General features: G+C 36.4%; 1 protein-coding gene across 1 annotated transcript in view; it reads right to left on the bottom strand.

The window, feature by feature from the left end:
• Window positions 1-18,337, bottom strand: part of Sema3d (semaphorin 3D) — a 182,926-nt gene that overhangs the window by 64,814 nt on the left and 99,775 nt on the right. Inside the window, exons 4-5 of the mRNA XM_021190341.2 lie at window positions 15,963-16,025; window positions 7,529-7,648 (exon numbers count right to left, since the gene is read on the bottom strand). Of these exons, the coding sequence (XP_021046000.1) occupies window positions 7,529-7,648; window positions 15,963-16,025 (183 nt within the window). The remainder of the gene's footprint in view (window positions 1-7,528; window positions 7,649-15,962; window positions 16,026-18,337) is intronic.

Genomic DNA, 18,337 nt, shown 5'->3' with positions numbered 1-18,337 from the left:
AGAAAGAAAGAAAGGAAGGAAGGAAGGAAGGAAGGAAGGAAGGAAGGAAGGAGGAAGGGGAAGGGAAGGGAGAAAAGGAAGAAAGAAAAAAGGAAGAAAGGAAGAAAGGAAGAAGAAAGGAAGAAAGGAAGAAAGGAAAGGAAGAAGAAAGCAAGCAATATTTTCAAAGATTGTTTTTCTTGTGTTCAATGTGTATGCATGTATCTTTTTACATGTGTATGAAATTATTCATTAGGATGCCTACACACATGTGTGCTCATAAATATGGAGGACAGACATTATATCAAATGCCTTCCTTAATTGTGCTCCACCTCCTTCTTTGAGAAAGGGTCTTACATTGAACCTGGAGATCACCAATTCTGCTATAGTGGCTGACCAACAAGCTCAGGGACCATACCTCCATCTTGTCCATGCTGGGATTACAGACATGTGTAGCATTTGTGCGTCATGGAAGTTGTGGGGTCTGATCCTAGGTCTTCATACTTTCACAGCAAGAACTTTACCAACTGAGCCATACTCCCAGCCTAAGTTTAATAATTTACCTAGGCTAATAAACCCAAAATTTTTCTCACTATTTGAACATCTGTGTGTGTGTGTGTGTGTGTGTGTGTGTGTGTGTGTGTGTTTGACTTTGTGACTGTATAGCTCTATGTTTAGAGGCCAGAGGATGGCCTCAGATACCGGCCCTCCTCCTGCACCCTGTTTGAGACAGAGTCTGGGCTGTGAGCATCTGAGAATTGTCTCCACTTCTTATCTCACAACAGGAAGTACTGAAATCATGGTGCTTCTGTGCCTGGCTTTACACAGGTCCTGTGAATCTAAATATTGTTCCTGACACTTGTGTAGCAGTATGTTTTACCTGATTTGTTATTTCACAGTCTCCAATTAACTATAAAAAATAAATTTGCAGTCCTGTGGTGATGGAGCATTTCTAGAATCCCAGTATAGGGAGGCAAAGGTAGTCAGATCTCTGAGTATGACACCAGCCTGCTTTACAGATCGAGTTACAGGTCAGTCAGGGTTACACAGATTAACCCTGTCTTGGGAAAGAAACAGGCAGTTTAATTAATTAATTAATTAATCAGTCAATCAATCAATAAATCAATCTGCTTTTTGGCATGGTGGTGCAAACCTCTGAGACTGCAGCCCGGGAAGAAGAGGCAGAAAATTAAGGAGATCTGAATTTTGCTACATAGAGAATTTAGTTATACCCTGTCTTAGAAACAAAACAAACTACACTGTCCAAAAAAAAAAAAAAAAGGAATTTGCTATGTACTTACTATTTCCACTTTCAGACTGATTATTATTTATGTAACTAAGCCTTTTCAAGTATACCACACTGTTTAAGACTGGTGACTTTTAAAAAATGCTAAATGATATAAAAGTGTTTTTTAAAAGGCAGTGCATTTTCAAAGATATTAACACGTGTAGGAAAAAAAATATCCTGTTGTAGCATTTTCACTATTATGAAAACACTGTGTGTGAAAGAAACATAGTTATTTTGGCAGTAGAATCTATTTTTATAATAGTGGCCACAGACAGTATGACATTGGCAGACTTTCGATATTCTGGAGAAAGCCGTCTTCTGGAGAACTTTCCAAGAAAAATATGCATGCATAATGAGCACAGCCCCATGATCCCTGTGTCTCCAAACAATGACAACACCACCTTCCAGCAGTGAGGGGATGACTCAGCCTAGGCAGTAAGGAGAGAAACGCACACTGCAGGCATTCTGGACAGCAGATCTGTTCTAGCAGATCAGCTCTTACATCAAGAAAGAACCACCTGTTACCGGTACATAGAAAGCAAGCCAGGAAGCAAAGGGGACAAAGGACACCAGGTTATTTCCTGAATTAAATTGTCACTTGAGATCCCCCTGCCCTTCTTTTTGAACAAGCCTGCAAGGAACTGTAGTCCAGTGAAGAACAGTGACAGCAATTGAAATGAGACTGGTTAGGAATTGGTATTCCATAAATTAAAACAGCCATGCTTTAATGCAAATAATGGCACCTAATAGTTGAAAAGGAGTCAATGAGGATTTAGTCACTTGATCAGATTATTTATGGAATTTTCACCCCAAACCTGCCATAGAACTACAGTTTGCACCAGATAGTAGCGGTGCATGCTTTTAATCCCAGCACTCGGGAGGTAAAGGCAAACATATCTGAGTTCTGAATTCGAGGCCAGCCTGGTCTACAGGGCAGGTTCCAGAACAGCTAAGGCTAAACAAGAGAAAGTCTGTTGCAACAAATCATCCAGGTTTGCATTCAGAATTATAATGGCAGAAGTGCCAGGTACTTTGCTCAGTGCCATGCAGCTATGGATAGAAACTAAAATAGTCTCATAGTTTCAGACTCACGGATTTAAAAATAATACTGGGATATATAGTCTCAATGTGGTCATGTGGCATGCTCAGACACAAGAGCTTTTTTTTGTTTATTTGAAATTGCCTAAGGAAAAATGATAGTGGATCCTAGACATAGAAAATAGTCCCAGCAAGAATGCCCTTATGCTTCCGAACTGTGAGTGGGGAATGACTGGGAACTGGGCAGGGCAGGGCAGGGCAGGGTTGTAGATAATGGTTGCTCCAGATATTTACCTGTCACTAAAAGCCCATTATTTTCCACTGGCCAAACAAACCTGTTGACTCTAAGGCATCAAATGAGATTCTGGAAAGGGAAACTAAATTCTGTTCCAGATCAGTTATTCATACAGACAGAAAAACAGACAGACAGACAGACACACACACACAAGATAAACAGACAGACAGACAGACAGATAGACAAACAGATGGACACAGATAATTTATTTCATTATTATCCTTTAGAAGCCTGTTTGTTTTCTAAAGAGAGACAGAAAGAAGTGGATCTGGTATATATGATATAATTATGATATATATATATATATATATATATATATATATATATAAAACCCTAGGAGGAGAATGGCATAGCACTAGATAAACTGAGAATTACTTAGACTTTTGTTTTTAAATACATTTCAAAGAGAAGCACCAATTTTTGTATTTATGGGTACCGAAGAGAATAACTTTCCCGTAGTCTCTTGGAGGACACAGCAAGAAAGCAAGTCTTCTTCCCCGATCAGCTCCAGGGAAAGAAAATGAAATTAACTGATGATTCAGTACATTTCCTGAGACAATCAGAAGAGCACAAGACTTTTAAGTTTCTAAACTTCCATTGTGTAAGACATGCTTCACATCATCCATTTAGTTTAACCAATCACATAAAATGTATCTCATTGGACTGCATATATAGAAATACTGTTAGACGTTGGAAGATGACCATGTAGGTAAGTATGGCTCAGTAAATATTGCAAATGCTGACAACCAGAGCCCTATCCTCAGGCCTCACTCTGTGGAAGGGCAAAACCTCTCCCCAACATTGATCTTTGACCTCTATATATGCTACACAGTACATATGTGACAACACACATATACACATACTCACACACATATACACACTCTCACACGCAAACATACACACACACATTCACACAACACACACACACACACACATAAACACACACACACACAATTAAAATGTAATTAAAAAAGTTTAATGACACATTCCATCGATAAAAGGCTCAGAAGGAAAATCAATTACCACATAAAGCACTGTGAAACACACCTCATTTAATGTTGAGCTTTTTAAGCCCTAAAGGGGCAACCTCTGCTTTCAGTTCTCTTTCTCTTTTTCCTCCCTCCCTCCCTCCCTCCGTCCCTCCCTCCCTTCCTTGCTCGTTTGGTTCCTTGCCTTTAAGTGAGGCTCAGTCTTTTCTAGCCCAGAGTGACTTGAACTGCTTATGTAGTCATCATTGTCTTTGATGCCTTCTGGTCCTCTTCCTCCCACCTCCCACCTTTTGAGATCACAGGTGTATACCAACATGCTCGGCAACCCACTTAGTAAATAGTCATTAAAATGTACTCAGTGTTACAGAACATCAATGTATGTTTATGTACTATATATTATGTAAGTTATATCAATACATGTTATAGCATTATTTTATAAGTTACACAAAATGTGTGTGCAGGCTGTGTGTGTGTGTGTGTGTGTGTGTGTGTGTGTGTGTGTGTGTGTATATGTCTGTGTGGGGGGACTATGTCACATTACCTTTCTATGTTCTTATCCTTAATGTGTAAATATTAAATTATTCCAAAACATATTAAATCCCCCTTTTTAAAGAAAATATAGATTTTATTTTCTTAACCAATAAATCCTGATTATGGGTTCCTCCTGTCAACTCCTAGTTCCTCCCTACTACCCTCTCAGGATCCATCCCCTTTATGTCTCTCATTAGAAAACAAACTTCTGAAGACTAATAAAATAAATTAAAATAAATAAAATATTAAAATAACAAAACAAGATAAAATAAAAACTAACACTTTGGAGTGAGGAAAAACAAACAAATGGAAGGAAAAGAGTTCAAGAGGAGGGAGAAGAAACAGAGACTGACACATTTGAACATTTAGATATCCCATAAAAAAACTCAACTAGAAGCCATAATATATGCAAAGTTCATATAGGGTAAATAGAGCATGCAGGGTACACATGAGACAAGGAACCCCCAAAGATGCCTTTGAGTTTATTTTCTGTTGACCAGCTACTGCTCGGCATGCAGCCTACCCTTAAGAGTAGTTTGTTTCCCCAGTGAGAGTGCCTTGGAGAAAAATAAATTTTCACTTGCAAGTGGTTATTTAGTTAGCGATAACTTCTGGAAGGATGGCATAGGTGTCCACTTCTCCTTTCAGCTCTAGTGTCCCAACTGGTGCAGAGCCATTAAGGCCCTGGGTGTGCTGCCTCAGTCTCTGTGAGTTCAAATGCCTGGCGATCATGTTGTCAATCACTGTGTAACTTGATACTTAAAATAACTCTATAGGCACTCGCTCTTGTTATCATCACACATTACTGAATAAACAAAAGCTTAGAAAGTTTATGCTATGTGCTCAAAGTCTTGGAACTGGTAAATAGTCAAACTTGACTCTTAAAACTGTTATTGAAGCTGTTGACAGGCACTATTGCTTCACATTAGGATACATTTGAAGCAGTATGTTCAATTTTAGAATGTGTAATTATTAACTTGTTACTTTCTCTACAGGCCTGTTACTAGTCTTATCTCAGTAAATAGCATCAGTAAGAGGAGGTTCGGTAGCTAAGGCATAGTTCCATAATTGGTTCTTGATATGTCAATAAAGAAAGCTGGGAGCCAATTGCTGGGCAAAAGGTACAGATGGGAGCCATCTGGGACAGAAGGAAAAGGCAGATGCAAGGAAAGAGAGAAGGGCTTGTTGGCCATGCTTTGAAGGAGAAGTAAGCAGCAGTCAGATAAGGTTCAGAGCAGCTAAAGCCTGCAGCCTTCAATACAAGCCGGGGTCAAGGATCTTGGTGGGGGCTAGCTGATACAAGCCACTAAGTTTAGGGCTGGAGAAGAAAAGGAGATCATAATTGATGAGGGCATGCCTTTCCAGGCAGGAGATTCTGAGCCCAGCAATCGTGCCTAGCTGGCAAGTTCTAAACTAATAAGGCTGTCTTCGTGTCCTTTATTCATGGATTCTAGAGCCTCGGCTGTGGGCTGGTAATGCAACCACTCCTGGAGCAAAGGCAGGTAGAGTGAGAGGCCTGATTGGGGCTGGCAGGCAGCCAATCCTAGAGCCAGCAAAAGTGAGTAGGAAAGAGAAGCCTGATCAGTGCTGGCGACTCTGACCCAGCTAAGCTGGGTGAAACAAAAGTGAGCGAGGGGTCGGCCGGTAGCAGCCATGGTCCCTGGAAAAGCGTGATTTTAAAACTACACACAACAAACATCACCTTCCAAGTCCCTGTGGTTCATCCTAGATCTCCCTCCTTCTTCCTTTCACTGTGCCCATCACATTGACTGCTCTTCCATGCACCTTCCCAAGGGTGGCGTCCCCCAGCCCTCTGCCTACACTCTGCATTCCCTCTTCCCATTCTCTTGAGCTTATTTATTCAATTATCCCATCCAATAGCTTATCTATTTGAAATGGAAACGGTTACTAAACTTCTAAAAAGAAAATTTGTTGGAATTACTGATACATAAAATCAGTGAACCATGCATCATGAAGCTGGATGCCTGCTCTGCAGACCAGCTGAAAGTGCCGAATCTCAACAGACCTTTGCTCTCATAATTCTCTTATTATAAAAACGTGTAAATTGGACTGCCTGGGCCTTCCTGACAAGTCCCAAGCTAAGTAATTAGCTACATCTAAATTCCCTTTTAGCAAGCTTGACTTAAAGAGTTAGAGAACATTGTTTGCTTCCCTGGGCAGGTTGTGAGTTTGGCCTTTAGCCTCAGGCCTAAATACACACACAAGCCATGGGGTGCTCCTGTAATTATAACCTGTGTTGTGAGCTACTGTTATATATTGCCCTTCATCAAAGCTAGGCGGGAGAACACGACACCAGCAAGAGAGAACGATGGATTCCGTGCCAAATCTCCCAGTCGTTCAGAATTTAACTATCAGGGTTGCTTTATTTTCAAGCAGTTGAGTCTAGGCTGGTTAGAGGAGTTGGTTAGAGAGGAAAATCTTTACGGCCTCAGTTGTAGGTTTGATCTCTGCATGAATTAGCTTAATTGGCATGAAGAAACTTTTGTTTTTATAAGCCCAGACTTTACTCTCAAGCACACAGACTGCAAATGTGTATGCTTGTACATAAGACATACATGCATAAACATGAGGATATTCTCTACAAAGGAAAGATACAGCACATGTCTAAAGCTCAGCTGGTCATCCTGGCTTGGGATTCATACTGCCCTGCTTCATTTCATACTTGGTCTGTTTATAATAGACCACCAAAAATCATTTTTACTAACTAATCTCAGTGTTTATAATGTTCTGAAGTGCGGGGTGGGGAATGGGGGTGGGGGGAGGGTGATGAATGCATGCAATGCACATGACAGTCTAGGACACAGAGCACTTAAGAAATTCATTTTAGTTAAAATTATGAAATCTGAATGTTTCTCATTTATTAGAAATGCTCATTGATATCTGTAATAAATTAGTCTTAACTAATACATCCTCATTAATTTAGCCCAGAAAACATAATGATTTCAATATGAGTGAGTGTCTACACAGAATCAAGAAACTATTCAAGTTCTTTTTACTTACTATCCATCATTATTAGCAAATATATGAGGTCAACGTTAAAGGACAAAATGAAAATTTTATAATATTTCATTATTTTATAAGATCACATATAATGCATTTTTAGAGCATCATGACTTATATACATAAATTTATATGTGTGCATACACATATCACTAAAAGGGAAAGTACATGTTGAGGTAAAAAACATTGTAAATTTTCTTTCAGTAAAACAAGTTTTAATCAAAACACTTATAAGTATAATGTATTAATGAATAATCTATGAAATATTTAGAAACATGAATCAGATCTTAAGGTATGTTTTCTCTATAGTCAAATGTCTATATTTTGTGATATACGCATTATGTGATAAGATACTACAGTAAATTATATTTTCTATTATTTCATTACCTCCTTGTTGGCTCCAAGATCAATATACCCACACAGTGGATGAAATGCTCCAGTTCCACACACATAAACATGAGTCTTATTATAGGGTTGAAGCACACGGATGAAATTTGCACATTCTGTCTATAGGGTACAAAAATGAAAAGCATTATTATATGGCAAAAAGATAATCATTCATATTCTTTGTTTTGAGGGAATAATAAAAAATTAGATTTATAAAAACAACTTTGAACACTTGACTTAAAATGCACATACAGCAGCCGGGCATGGTGGCACATGCCTTTAATCCCAGAACTTGGGAGGCAGACACAGGTGAATTTCTGAGTTCTAGGCCAGCCTGGTCTACAAAGTGAGTTCCAGGACAGCCAGGACTATACAGAGAAACCCTGTCTCAAAAAAAAAAAAAAAAAATGCACATAGAGACACAGTGGTTAAAGGAGTGATTTGAAAACTTCTTAAAGTTATAATTGTGTAGATAATTAATACGTTAGAACACAAAACTCTATAATTGTATTAAATGAGGCACAGTGTACCTGGGTATATACAGATTGGGAATCACACAAGTTACAACAGAGCACAGTGTCTCTCTTACTCTTATATGAACACATAATCCAGAGCCTGAAGGTCCTACTGTCTATAACACCTGCTGTCCAAGCTCCACCAATCAAAACACTAGACCAACACCTACAACGTACATCTGCTTCTCTATCTTAGAGTCTCCTTAGATACCAGGAAGTCTTTCAAATCAGATTATTTCCTACAAATTGTTCTTCCACTTTTCACATGAACATTTTTAAGTCAGCTAAATTTTAAAACTCACATTCTTATTTCACATGTGGTTACATCTAAAATTTTCTTTACCTTTCACTATCTTTATAATTATTTTGTATAAATTTATTACAATTACTAGTAAGCAGCAATTCTGGGTTGTTTTTTTTTTTAGAATATCTACTCATGTCATTATAGATTACATTAAGTTTACCTATAACAAGTGAATATTTATCTCTACCAAATTCTTGGAAGCAATTTCTTTTTGTAAATTAAGAGAGAATTTCACAGTGTAGCCAAAGCCAGCGAAAAGTTCAATAAGACTGCCCTTAAGTTCAGAACAGCTCTCCAACCTTAGCCTTTGATATACTGGGATTAGAGGTATATGATATTATGCTCAAATGGAAACACTTCATGACCTCACAGACCTAAAGAAATTTGTATGCAAAGACGGAGGGAGCGGCCACCCAATAACTGGCCAAAATTGAGACCCACCCACGGGCAAGAACCAATCCTGGACAGTATTAATGATATTTTGTTATGCTTGCAGACAGGGGCATAACATAAAGGTTCTCTGAGAGGCTCCACACAGTAGCCAATGGAAACAGATATAGAGACCCTCAGCCAAACATTAGATGGAACTTGGGGAGTCTTATGAGAGTTGGGGGGAAGGACTGAGAGATCTGAAGAGGGCAAGTACTCCACACAAAGACCAAAAGAGTCAACTAATCAGAACTCCTGGGGGCTCCCAGGGACTAAACCACCAACCAAAGAGTGAGCATGGGCTGGACTTAGGCCTTCTGCACACGTGTAGCAGAAGTGCAGCTTGGTCTTCGTGAGCATCCCGAACAACTGAAGTCATCGTGATTTGTGAATCTCTTACCTGCCTGTGGATATCATTCCCCTACCTGGGTCGCTTAGTCTGGCCTTAGTGGAAAAGGGTGTGTCTAGTCCTGCATTGATTTGATGTGATGGAAAGAGGACTGGGGATGATGGGGGGGGCAGTTTGGGAATGGGGGAGGATCTATGTGTGTTGGGGGTGGTCCTGGGAACTTAAGTACATACATAAATAATTAATTGAAAATACATTTTAAAATATAAAAAATACTTAAACAATTAAAAGAATTTTTTGAAAAACAAAATAAGAACAGTGGTGGTTTATGCTGGCATGTCAGTGCTGGGATGATGGATTCATAGGGAAATGTACTCATTCATGGTTATGAATGATGGAGACAAAGTAACAGGAGAAAACTCAACACAAAAATGTAAACATTTTAATTACCAAATAAATTTTAGCAGTGGCATCTTGGTTCAGAAGGAAGGTTTTCACATACCCCAGACTTCACTTCTGCATATTTGTTGAGTTACTCTTAACTTTTCTTCTGCACCAGCAATGGTACAGAAGTTGTACAGCTAGAATGAGTTGTTGTTCACTCACTGACAGTCATTTACTCATTTTATCAAATGCTACATTTTAACACATAGAATTCAGATGGCAAGTTTGAAGGATCTTAAAGAAATACTTGCATAAACAACACAATTCCCCTTCTAGGTATAAATTATAAAATTCGAATGATATGGGTCTATACAAGGCAGCACTGTGTAAAATGGCAAATAGGGGTCAGCATAAAATTTTAAACATGTATGTGATACTTTAATAATTACAAAACAAAATACCCAGAATTATATCTAAGCTATTCCTCATCGTAAACATTTCTAGGAGTCCTTTTAATTTTATAATTGACTTTCCTGCTGGGCTGACATGAAATAGAATATAGCATGTCTGAGTCCTAAATTACCTGCTACAGGTCACAAAAATGTCATTCCTGCTTTGTGGAAGGATTGTGGGGGGTGTTGACAGAGGGTGGTTCCCTAAGGAACAGCATGAGTTGCCAACAGGAAGGAAAGCTGTGATTAGGTTTTAAAATGATAAGACCTATGACTTTAAATTTTGCCCAGAGCAGACATCCAAACGACCTCTACTCAAGGTACTTTACAAAGATTGTACCCTTTATTTCATGTCTTCACATTTTTAAATCTTTGCCACTATATACTTTTTTTTTTATGCACAAAGTTTCGAAGTTTTGTTTAAATGGCATGATCAATAATTAACTTGGTTTAATTCACTCAGTGACTTGCTAGCCTACTGATAGTGGGTAATTCTCTGAGGCATGAAGAATGATAACTTTGAGAAGCAGCCTTTTAAACTTTCCCTGAACTGGCTGGCTTGTCATCCATTGCTCACAATGGCAATTGTGTGTAAAAGGTTCAGTTTGGATAAGCATTAAGTTTCTCTTGTTTTCTTTATTCTTCTCATCTAATTCCTTTTCCCTCTAACCAAACTGCTCCTATTGAAAGTGCGTGTGTGTGTGTGTGTGTGTGTGTGTGTGTGTGTGTGTGTGTGTGTGTTGGGATATGAACAATAAATAAGCATCAACTATTTTGATTATTATCATTAATTATGTATTGTACCCTTTATGATATCTGTCTATATATAATGTATGTATGCAAGTGCTGATGTGAACATGGCCATTCCTAGAACCACAGTGCACGTGCTTTGGCCAGAGGTCAGATTGCAAGATTCTGTTCTTTCCTCTCATCTTGCGCATTTGGGGGATTAAATTTAGGTCCTCCCTCAGGCTTGGCAGAAATCACTTCTAACCATTGGGCAAACTCACCAATTCAAGAGAAACTTCATAACTGTCTCAAGTAATACTATAACTTTTAACATTTTGCATCATATATACATTCATATACATCAAAATTAGAATGATGTAAAGTTACATTAATATTTGCATTAAACTCTGCTAATGAGAATTTAAAAAATTTGTTTTCTATTCGAGAAGATAAACATAACAACCAAGAGGAACTTGGAATCTTTGAGTCCAAATTAAGCAAACACAGCTTAACATGTAACATGGACAACTCACAAAATCTAAGTTGAGTCCTTTGTATGAACTATGGGAAGACACTCACTGATCTGGAAGTCCTCGATGTGTTTAGCTTTGTTTTTGCAATACTGGGTACCGAACCCAAAGCTAGGAGGGCCTTGACCTTGATACATAAATGTTGTGTCACTGAGTACTTCCCCAGGGCCTTGAGGTCTGTTTTTGTTTTTGAATGTGTTTTGCATAATATTGTGACATGTGATTTTCTTCTTTTAAATTTGAGATTGAGGTTTTATGTATCTCAAGCTGGCCTTAAACTTGCTATGTAGCTGAGTTTGACCTTGAATTACAGACTCTCCTACCTGAAAATCCTATGTGTGGAGATTAAAAACATAGGTTATCACACCTGGTGCTGATCTACACTCTTGTGATCCTTCCCCAGATGCATTTCTTAGATTCAACCCTCTATGAAGAAAACTGCTGAGGTCTTAGAATATATATATATATATATATATATATATATATATATATATATATATTCTAATGTATATGTATATATTCTATATTTCCTATAAATATATTTCCTACAAAATAACTATATTGAAATATAAATATATAATTTTGTTTTAAAAATCTATCAATACAAATATGTATGAAGAAAAGAATCTATTACAGTAAAAAAGAAAAGGAAAACATTTTAAAGGAAAGAAAATGACAGATATTCCTATTTGAATATTTAAAATTGAAACATCAAGAAAACTGGTGAATACATTTTTATGAGTGAAACTGTGTAAAAATAACCTTTGTAATACTTTTAAACATGTCACATAGGCTCCTGTCAATAACATAAACACACATACATGTCTATATTTTATAAATTTGTAAATAATCAGTAAAAATAGCAAATGCCAAGATACAGGGAGCTGCAATAATTAGTCATTAGAAGAATCACTCTTACAATTATAAAAATTACTGAGAACTTGTACTTCAAGCTAAAACATAACGTATTTTATCTTTTGTTAGCAAAAGTTAAATATATTTATTTTATGCTTCCATGCATGCACAACTGATGGGCATGTAAAATTATGTATTCTAAACACGGACTTGTATATAGAGGGTATCATCTGCTTATCGGAGGTCAATTTCACTACATGGACACAGGAAGTTTTAAGTCCTTAACTTGCAAAGGAGTACTCAGTAGTACTCAATATTTATTTGACAGGATTTTCACATCCAGGATCATTTCCAACAGGAAATACTGGATATGTACCAAGATTTGAACAATAGAACCTTGATGAAATGATGCATAAAGGAATGCAGAGCCACTTTTGAAAAGGGCCTCATAAAACATTTATGGCTTGGGAAAGGCTTATGGCACTCTGTTAGAAGAGACAATGTATGCAGGGATTTCATCCTGAAATTTAGTAAATAAATAAAGTACAAGAATGCACACTGCACTAACTGTCCCTGCTAGTGATTACAGGCCAGGGGGTTATATCTGCAATGCACTCCTTATTTTCTTACATACAACTTACTGAGCTTTGACAATAAACTCAGCTTTAGACTTTCCTAAAAAAAAATATCCAAGAGTATATAATTATAGAATTTTATAGCAGAACGATGTCTTTTCTCTCTGTAATCTCTTACTGTCAAGGCTGGCAACTTTGTGGCTAAACTGACAAATAGTTCAGGCTAACCTCATTTTGCTTTCTTTTGCCTACATTAAACAGTTTAATTCAAGCTTTATAGATAAGACTAAAGCATTTCCTTAGTATCTTTCTTTTAAACAACCTTGTTCAAAATAAAAACAAACTACTATCAGCTCCTTTCCTACCATCTTTCCCTTCTTTGGATTAAACTGGATGGACATTCAAGAGAGTGTAATGTCCCCACCCTCTCTACTTCCCATCTCCCCATCCCAACTAGTTAACTTGTGTTATGGTAAATAATTCACTATTTTTCAGTTATATAGTACCTTTGTGTAAATGAATAGTCTTTATAAACACTTGTTAATCCTAAATATCTCTTTGGAAGTTGGTAAACATTACTAGAAAGGAGGGAAAGAGAGGGTAATGTAGAGGCAAGAAAAAAAGTTAATGAAACCACAGATGCCTCTGTTTCCATTGGTCAGAATCCATGCAACACTGTTTAAAATGAGAATCAATGTTATGGTTATATTAAGTAAAGAAATGAATTGAAAACATAGATTTTTGATTTATTGTGTGTATTTTATAGTGTTGGGGCATTATAGAGGATGTGTTCAGATTTTCAGATTCAGTTTCCAGCTTCACGATTGAACTGGTATATGATGCTGAATGGGGATTAAATGAGATTATAACGATAAACATTGGAAGTGGTTCTTTAACAAGGTAACTGATATGAAACTGGTAGTCATTAACAACTCTGAAATGGATTGCTGCTTTAAGAAGCATGTGCTGAAAATGAAAGAAACGAAAGCAAAAACAAAAACCTTTGTGTTTGCTTGATTCCATATCAAATTTTATAGACCTTTGTAAAAAGGAGAAAATGCCCTAAATCTTTAATCCAAGGTTAGCAGTAGATGTGCTTTAAACTTAGATGTGATTATTAGCTCACAAATACTGGGACTAAGGATGGCCCCTCCAGAAAAATTTTTCCCTCTGACCTAACTGAACATGAGGAGTAATGAAGTTACTGTGTAACTTAGTGAACATACAGAAGGGAGAATGAGAAAGCTCTCACAATGCATTCATTATATATCCCTCCTCTAGCCCATGGGAAAACTGACATTCGGTTTTTGTAGTAAACTGAAAACATCTTTCTTTCCTTATTCTTTACCAAGCACTCAATATAGATGATTTACAAATATAAAATTCGCAGTTGTTCTGCTACACTGCTACTGATTGACAAATTATTTTGAAAACTGTTATATGTTATAACCAAGTTATTTAATCCCCACAAGTTCAATAAAGAATTGTTTTGTTGTTGTTGTTGTTGTTGTTGTTGTTGTTTTTGTACAGGGCATCTGCTCATTGTGGAGATATTGAACAGGGCAAAGCCATTCATGGCACAGGATGAAGAGGAATATATTTCAGGAAAGTACAATCATCTTCTCTTCTAGTACAATCAAACTGAAACTGTCTACTATTGCATTTACTAACATATTCCTGTTAACCTAAATATGCCTCAAAAGGATGACATTTAAAGCTAGTGGAATATAAAATGAGGTATGATTGCATATTTCCTTTGTTTTATTTGGATTATTGTGGCTTGGGCACAGTATCAAAAATTGATCATGTTGGTCAGACTCTGTTTTGGTGGGCACATTTAGGTTTTAGTTATGTGTAATACACATACAGACCCTGGAATTTTGTTTTATTGTTTTATCTTATTTTTAACAGTTTGTCAGATTAAATATAGGTCCCACACATGCTGGCCAAGTGTGCTGCTAGTATACTGGATTTCTAGCCCTCTTCATCTTGAGAGAGTCTCACTAAACATCTCAGGATAGCTGTTAAATTTAATCCCACTACTGCCAGGATCTAGGTAGCTGTAACTATAGGCAACGCCAACTTGGCTACTCTTTTTGTTGGATAGATAAATAAATAAATAAATACATACATACATACATAAATAACTGAGTGAGTGAGCCAACTTGATTCTGATTCTTAGTCTTTATGTTTCTCAACACATCAATGTATCTTGTATTTAGGGATGTATTTTAATCATTTTTACTTCTTAATCTAATTATCCTTTCAAATAAAGGACACTATCATTATATATGAAACAAGGCACAGATTAACTCTCAGCATTATTACTGTTAGAGGACACTGCAAAAGAAGCCAGGAGATATTCACATTTTGACCCAAGATTGGGATTTCTGATTATCTCGAGTGAAGTTCAGCATTTTTTTTTTTTTCACAAATGTTTATCTCCATTAAGACAATACAAGAAGTCAGGGCTCAACACAAAATACTTGGCCTGATGGGAATATGTGGATGAGGAAGGAGACAGTGAAAGGCATACCAGTGTTCAGTCTTGCTGCAGACAAAACTGGCAATGGAATTGGGAAGCCTGCAGTACTATCCGCCTACTGAAAGAATCATCCAGACAGGACTTAACAAACACAATCATTTCAGTCTACCTGACTGAGGACCTGCAAGGGTTTATATGGCAGTTTAAACCTAAATTTTCCATTTCATTGGTTTCATTTTCTGAGAAAGGAGAACATTCTGTACCTCAGGCTGGCCTTGCACATGTGGCAACCCTTCTTTCTGAGATCCCCTAGTGATGGTATTGTAATAGTGAGGGCCACCATACTCTCAGAATTTTCCAGTAAGGACATGTGTGTATATTTAATTGGAAATTCTGTGCAATTACTAAAGTTTAGAGTAGTTGTTTGTGATACTTAATTCAGAATTCTGCATCTTTCATCTTCAGCCTGTTCTTGCCATATCTGTGTCACCAAGTAAAAGAAGTCACATGTGTGCTACAAATCCAACCTCAGCCCAGGTGAGAGAAAATGAAAGCTGAAAATTTATGATAAGTGATAATTTACATTTTTTACAAATGACAAAGAAATATATACAAACAGCAATTATACTTTCAGTGAAATGCAATTTTTTCCTGGTGATTTATACTCAAACATTTTGATTTGTTTACCATTGTAATCTTTACAGAGGATATTTGTTTAGCAGTAAAAGTAGCCTACTAATGGTATTAATTCAATAAAAAAAGAGTATAAAAATTATTACACTATTGCTATGCAATTTGAAGAGGTAATTTTAAAGTTTCATACTTACATTGGCATCTTTCCCAGCTAATTTACATAGCTCCACTCGCTCCTTTGCAGCAGGCCAATAAATCTGTAAAGGTAAATAAAAATGGCATACTTAAAGCATCTAATTCTGATTTAAAAAGAAACTAAATAATATGGAAGAGTACACATAGACCATGGCTTTGGAATCCAGACATAAATATGACACAAAACCTCTCTGTAACGTTTCTAAATAAAAACTGTGAAGGGCCATCCATTTTTTATTTACTTTCTTGATTTTAATGTATATAACGACAAATAAGTAATCTTCAGAGGGCCATATTCTCTTACTGTGATGTCAACAGAACTTCAGGTTGGCATTTGTTCTATTCATCATGTATTTCTGGGTTTCTCCAAGTTGTGGTGCATGGTAGGCGTGTGTAGTGAGGTAGTAGAAACAGGCCTCTTGTCACTCACACAGCGTGCAAAGTCTAAGCCAAGGACTAAGTCAGTTTATTGACCATGTTTAACATACATGAAGCTCAGAAATGTTCTAGCCAGAATGATGTTTCACATCTTTAACTCCAGCACTTAGGAGGCAAAGGCAACCTGATATTTGTGAGTTAAAGACTATTTTGAGGTCTATACTGTGAGGTCCAGGCAGGCCATGACTATATGAAAAGATATTGTTAAAACAAACAAAGCCCAGAATGAACAGAAATGTTATATAAGTTATTTCTTAAAGATAATACTCATTTTTCAAAGGTCAACATCATATCATGGGGCTAATAGAATTATATACCCATGACCTTATAACTTTTGACTCTTATTTGGTAATTAGACTAATATTTCTTTCTATCATTTCAATAAATCAAAGTCTACTTATTTTCATTTCAGCAATATTCAGATTTATTGATATTTAGGATGAAATAATTAGAAATATTTATAGGTTTTTCAGCATGGTGATATTAATATTATAGTAGAAAGAAAGGCAAATATATCCATTTTATATTTACATGAATTGCAGAGAGCACAAAGATCATTATGGGATTCTATTTTTTCTTATCTAAGAAGTAAATGGAATGACTGAGTTTGTAAAGCTTGAATTAAAGTACATCTTCAAAGTGAATTAAGAATATTTTTAGGTCTAAAACCAAAAAATTATTCGAAGAGTGACAAAATGTTAAAACAACCTGCTTAGTCTGTGTGCTTTTAATGAAGGTTTAAAAACTGCAATGGAGTAGTTTCTGTTTGGTTTGAACACTGAATACACATGTATGAAGGCCTTGCCCGTGTCAGTCAAAGTACGGGATTTACGTGCTCACACTTAGTCAGAGGGGCAGGTCTACAAACCTAATTACTCCATTTCCATGGAAGACGAAGGAGGGAAGAAACAGAAAGAAGCTACTAAACAAGGGAGAATTAAAGAGTGCTTCTGGTGATCTGTTTTTTTTAATACCTTTGAGTGATTGTTTCAAATAGGTGCTCCTTATAGTCGCATATCTAATGCCTTGTTTTAGTCTTCAACAATTTAATAGTTTAACTTTGTTGGGAGTTAAACACTAATAAAGCAATTGCATTTTTTTTTTTTTGCTTCTGCAATACATCTCTAAAATGTGTTTTAATAACCTTATTACACATTTTTGGTTAGTACACATGAATCATACAATTATAAATCTAGTTTTTCATCTTAGTTGGTGATGCAATAAAGCTAATTACAATTTTAAAGAATTGTTTTTTGACCTGAAGGTATATGTCATTTAAGTACTGGTAATTTGTTGAATCACAGAAACCATTTTTATATGACTCCTCTAATCTCTGCTAACATTACAGAGTTTCAGCGCATGTTCTTTTCTTCACCCACCATCTAACCCACATTGTTTAGGGTTTGATAAAAAGGGACAGTATCCTGGATTTATTTGCATAATGGCACAAAAATTCTAACATAATGCTTCAAAGAAGAGATTTTTTTCTTAAAGTAATAGTCTCTTCAAAATAAAGATCTAATGAGATTATGTATTGGCTTATTTTTGCACAGTGATGTTGGTAACTTTGGTTTCACAAACGTTAACAAAAATAATTTACAAATAAATAACAAATAAATGTATGAGTAATTTGATTGTCTTTTGGACTCTATTCTTAAAAGAAAAAAATTGCATTATAGCAGTATTTCAAAGATACATCCTAATTAGAGTTTAAAGTGAGATTTTCTTTTACTCATCTAGTAGCTATTAGAATCAAATGTTTATATTTTTTAAATTATCTAACTCAAATTGGCATTTAGCAAAGGAGCGTCTTCAACTCCTGATCCTCCTGCTTCTGACTCACATGCTTAGAGTTACAGTTTTCTGTCACCACACCTGTTCTGTGTGAGTGGTAATTATTAAACACTTTAAAGAACAGAAATAATCTTAACCCAAT

The sequence above is a fragment of the Mus pahari genome, chromosome 2 (genome assembly GCF_900095145.1).
Source record: "Mus pahari chromosome 2, PAHARI_EIJ_v1.1, whole genome shotgun sequence".
Taxonomy (NCBI): Eukaryota; Metazoa; Chordata; class Mammalia; order Rodentia; family Muridae; genus Mus; species Mus pahari.
Note: the sequence above shows the minus strand (reverse complement) of the source record. Positions and strands in the feature narration are given on the sequence as shown.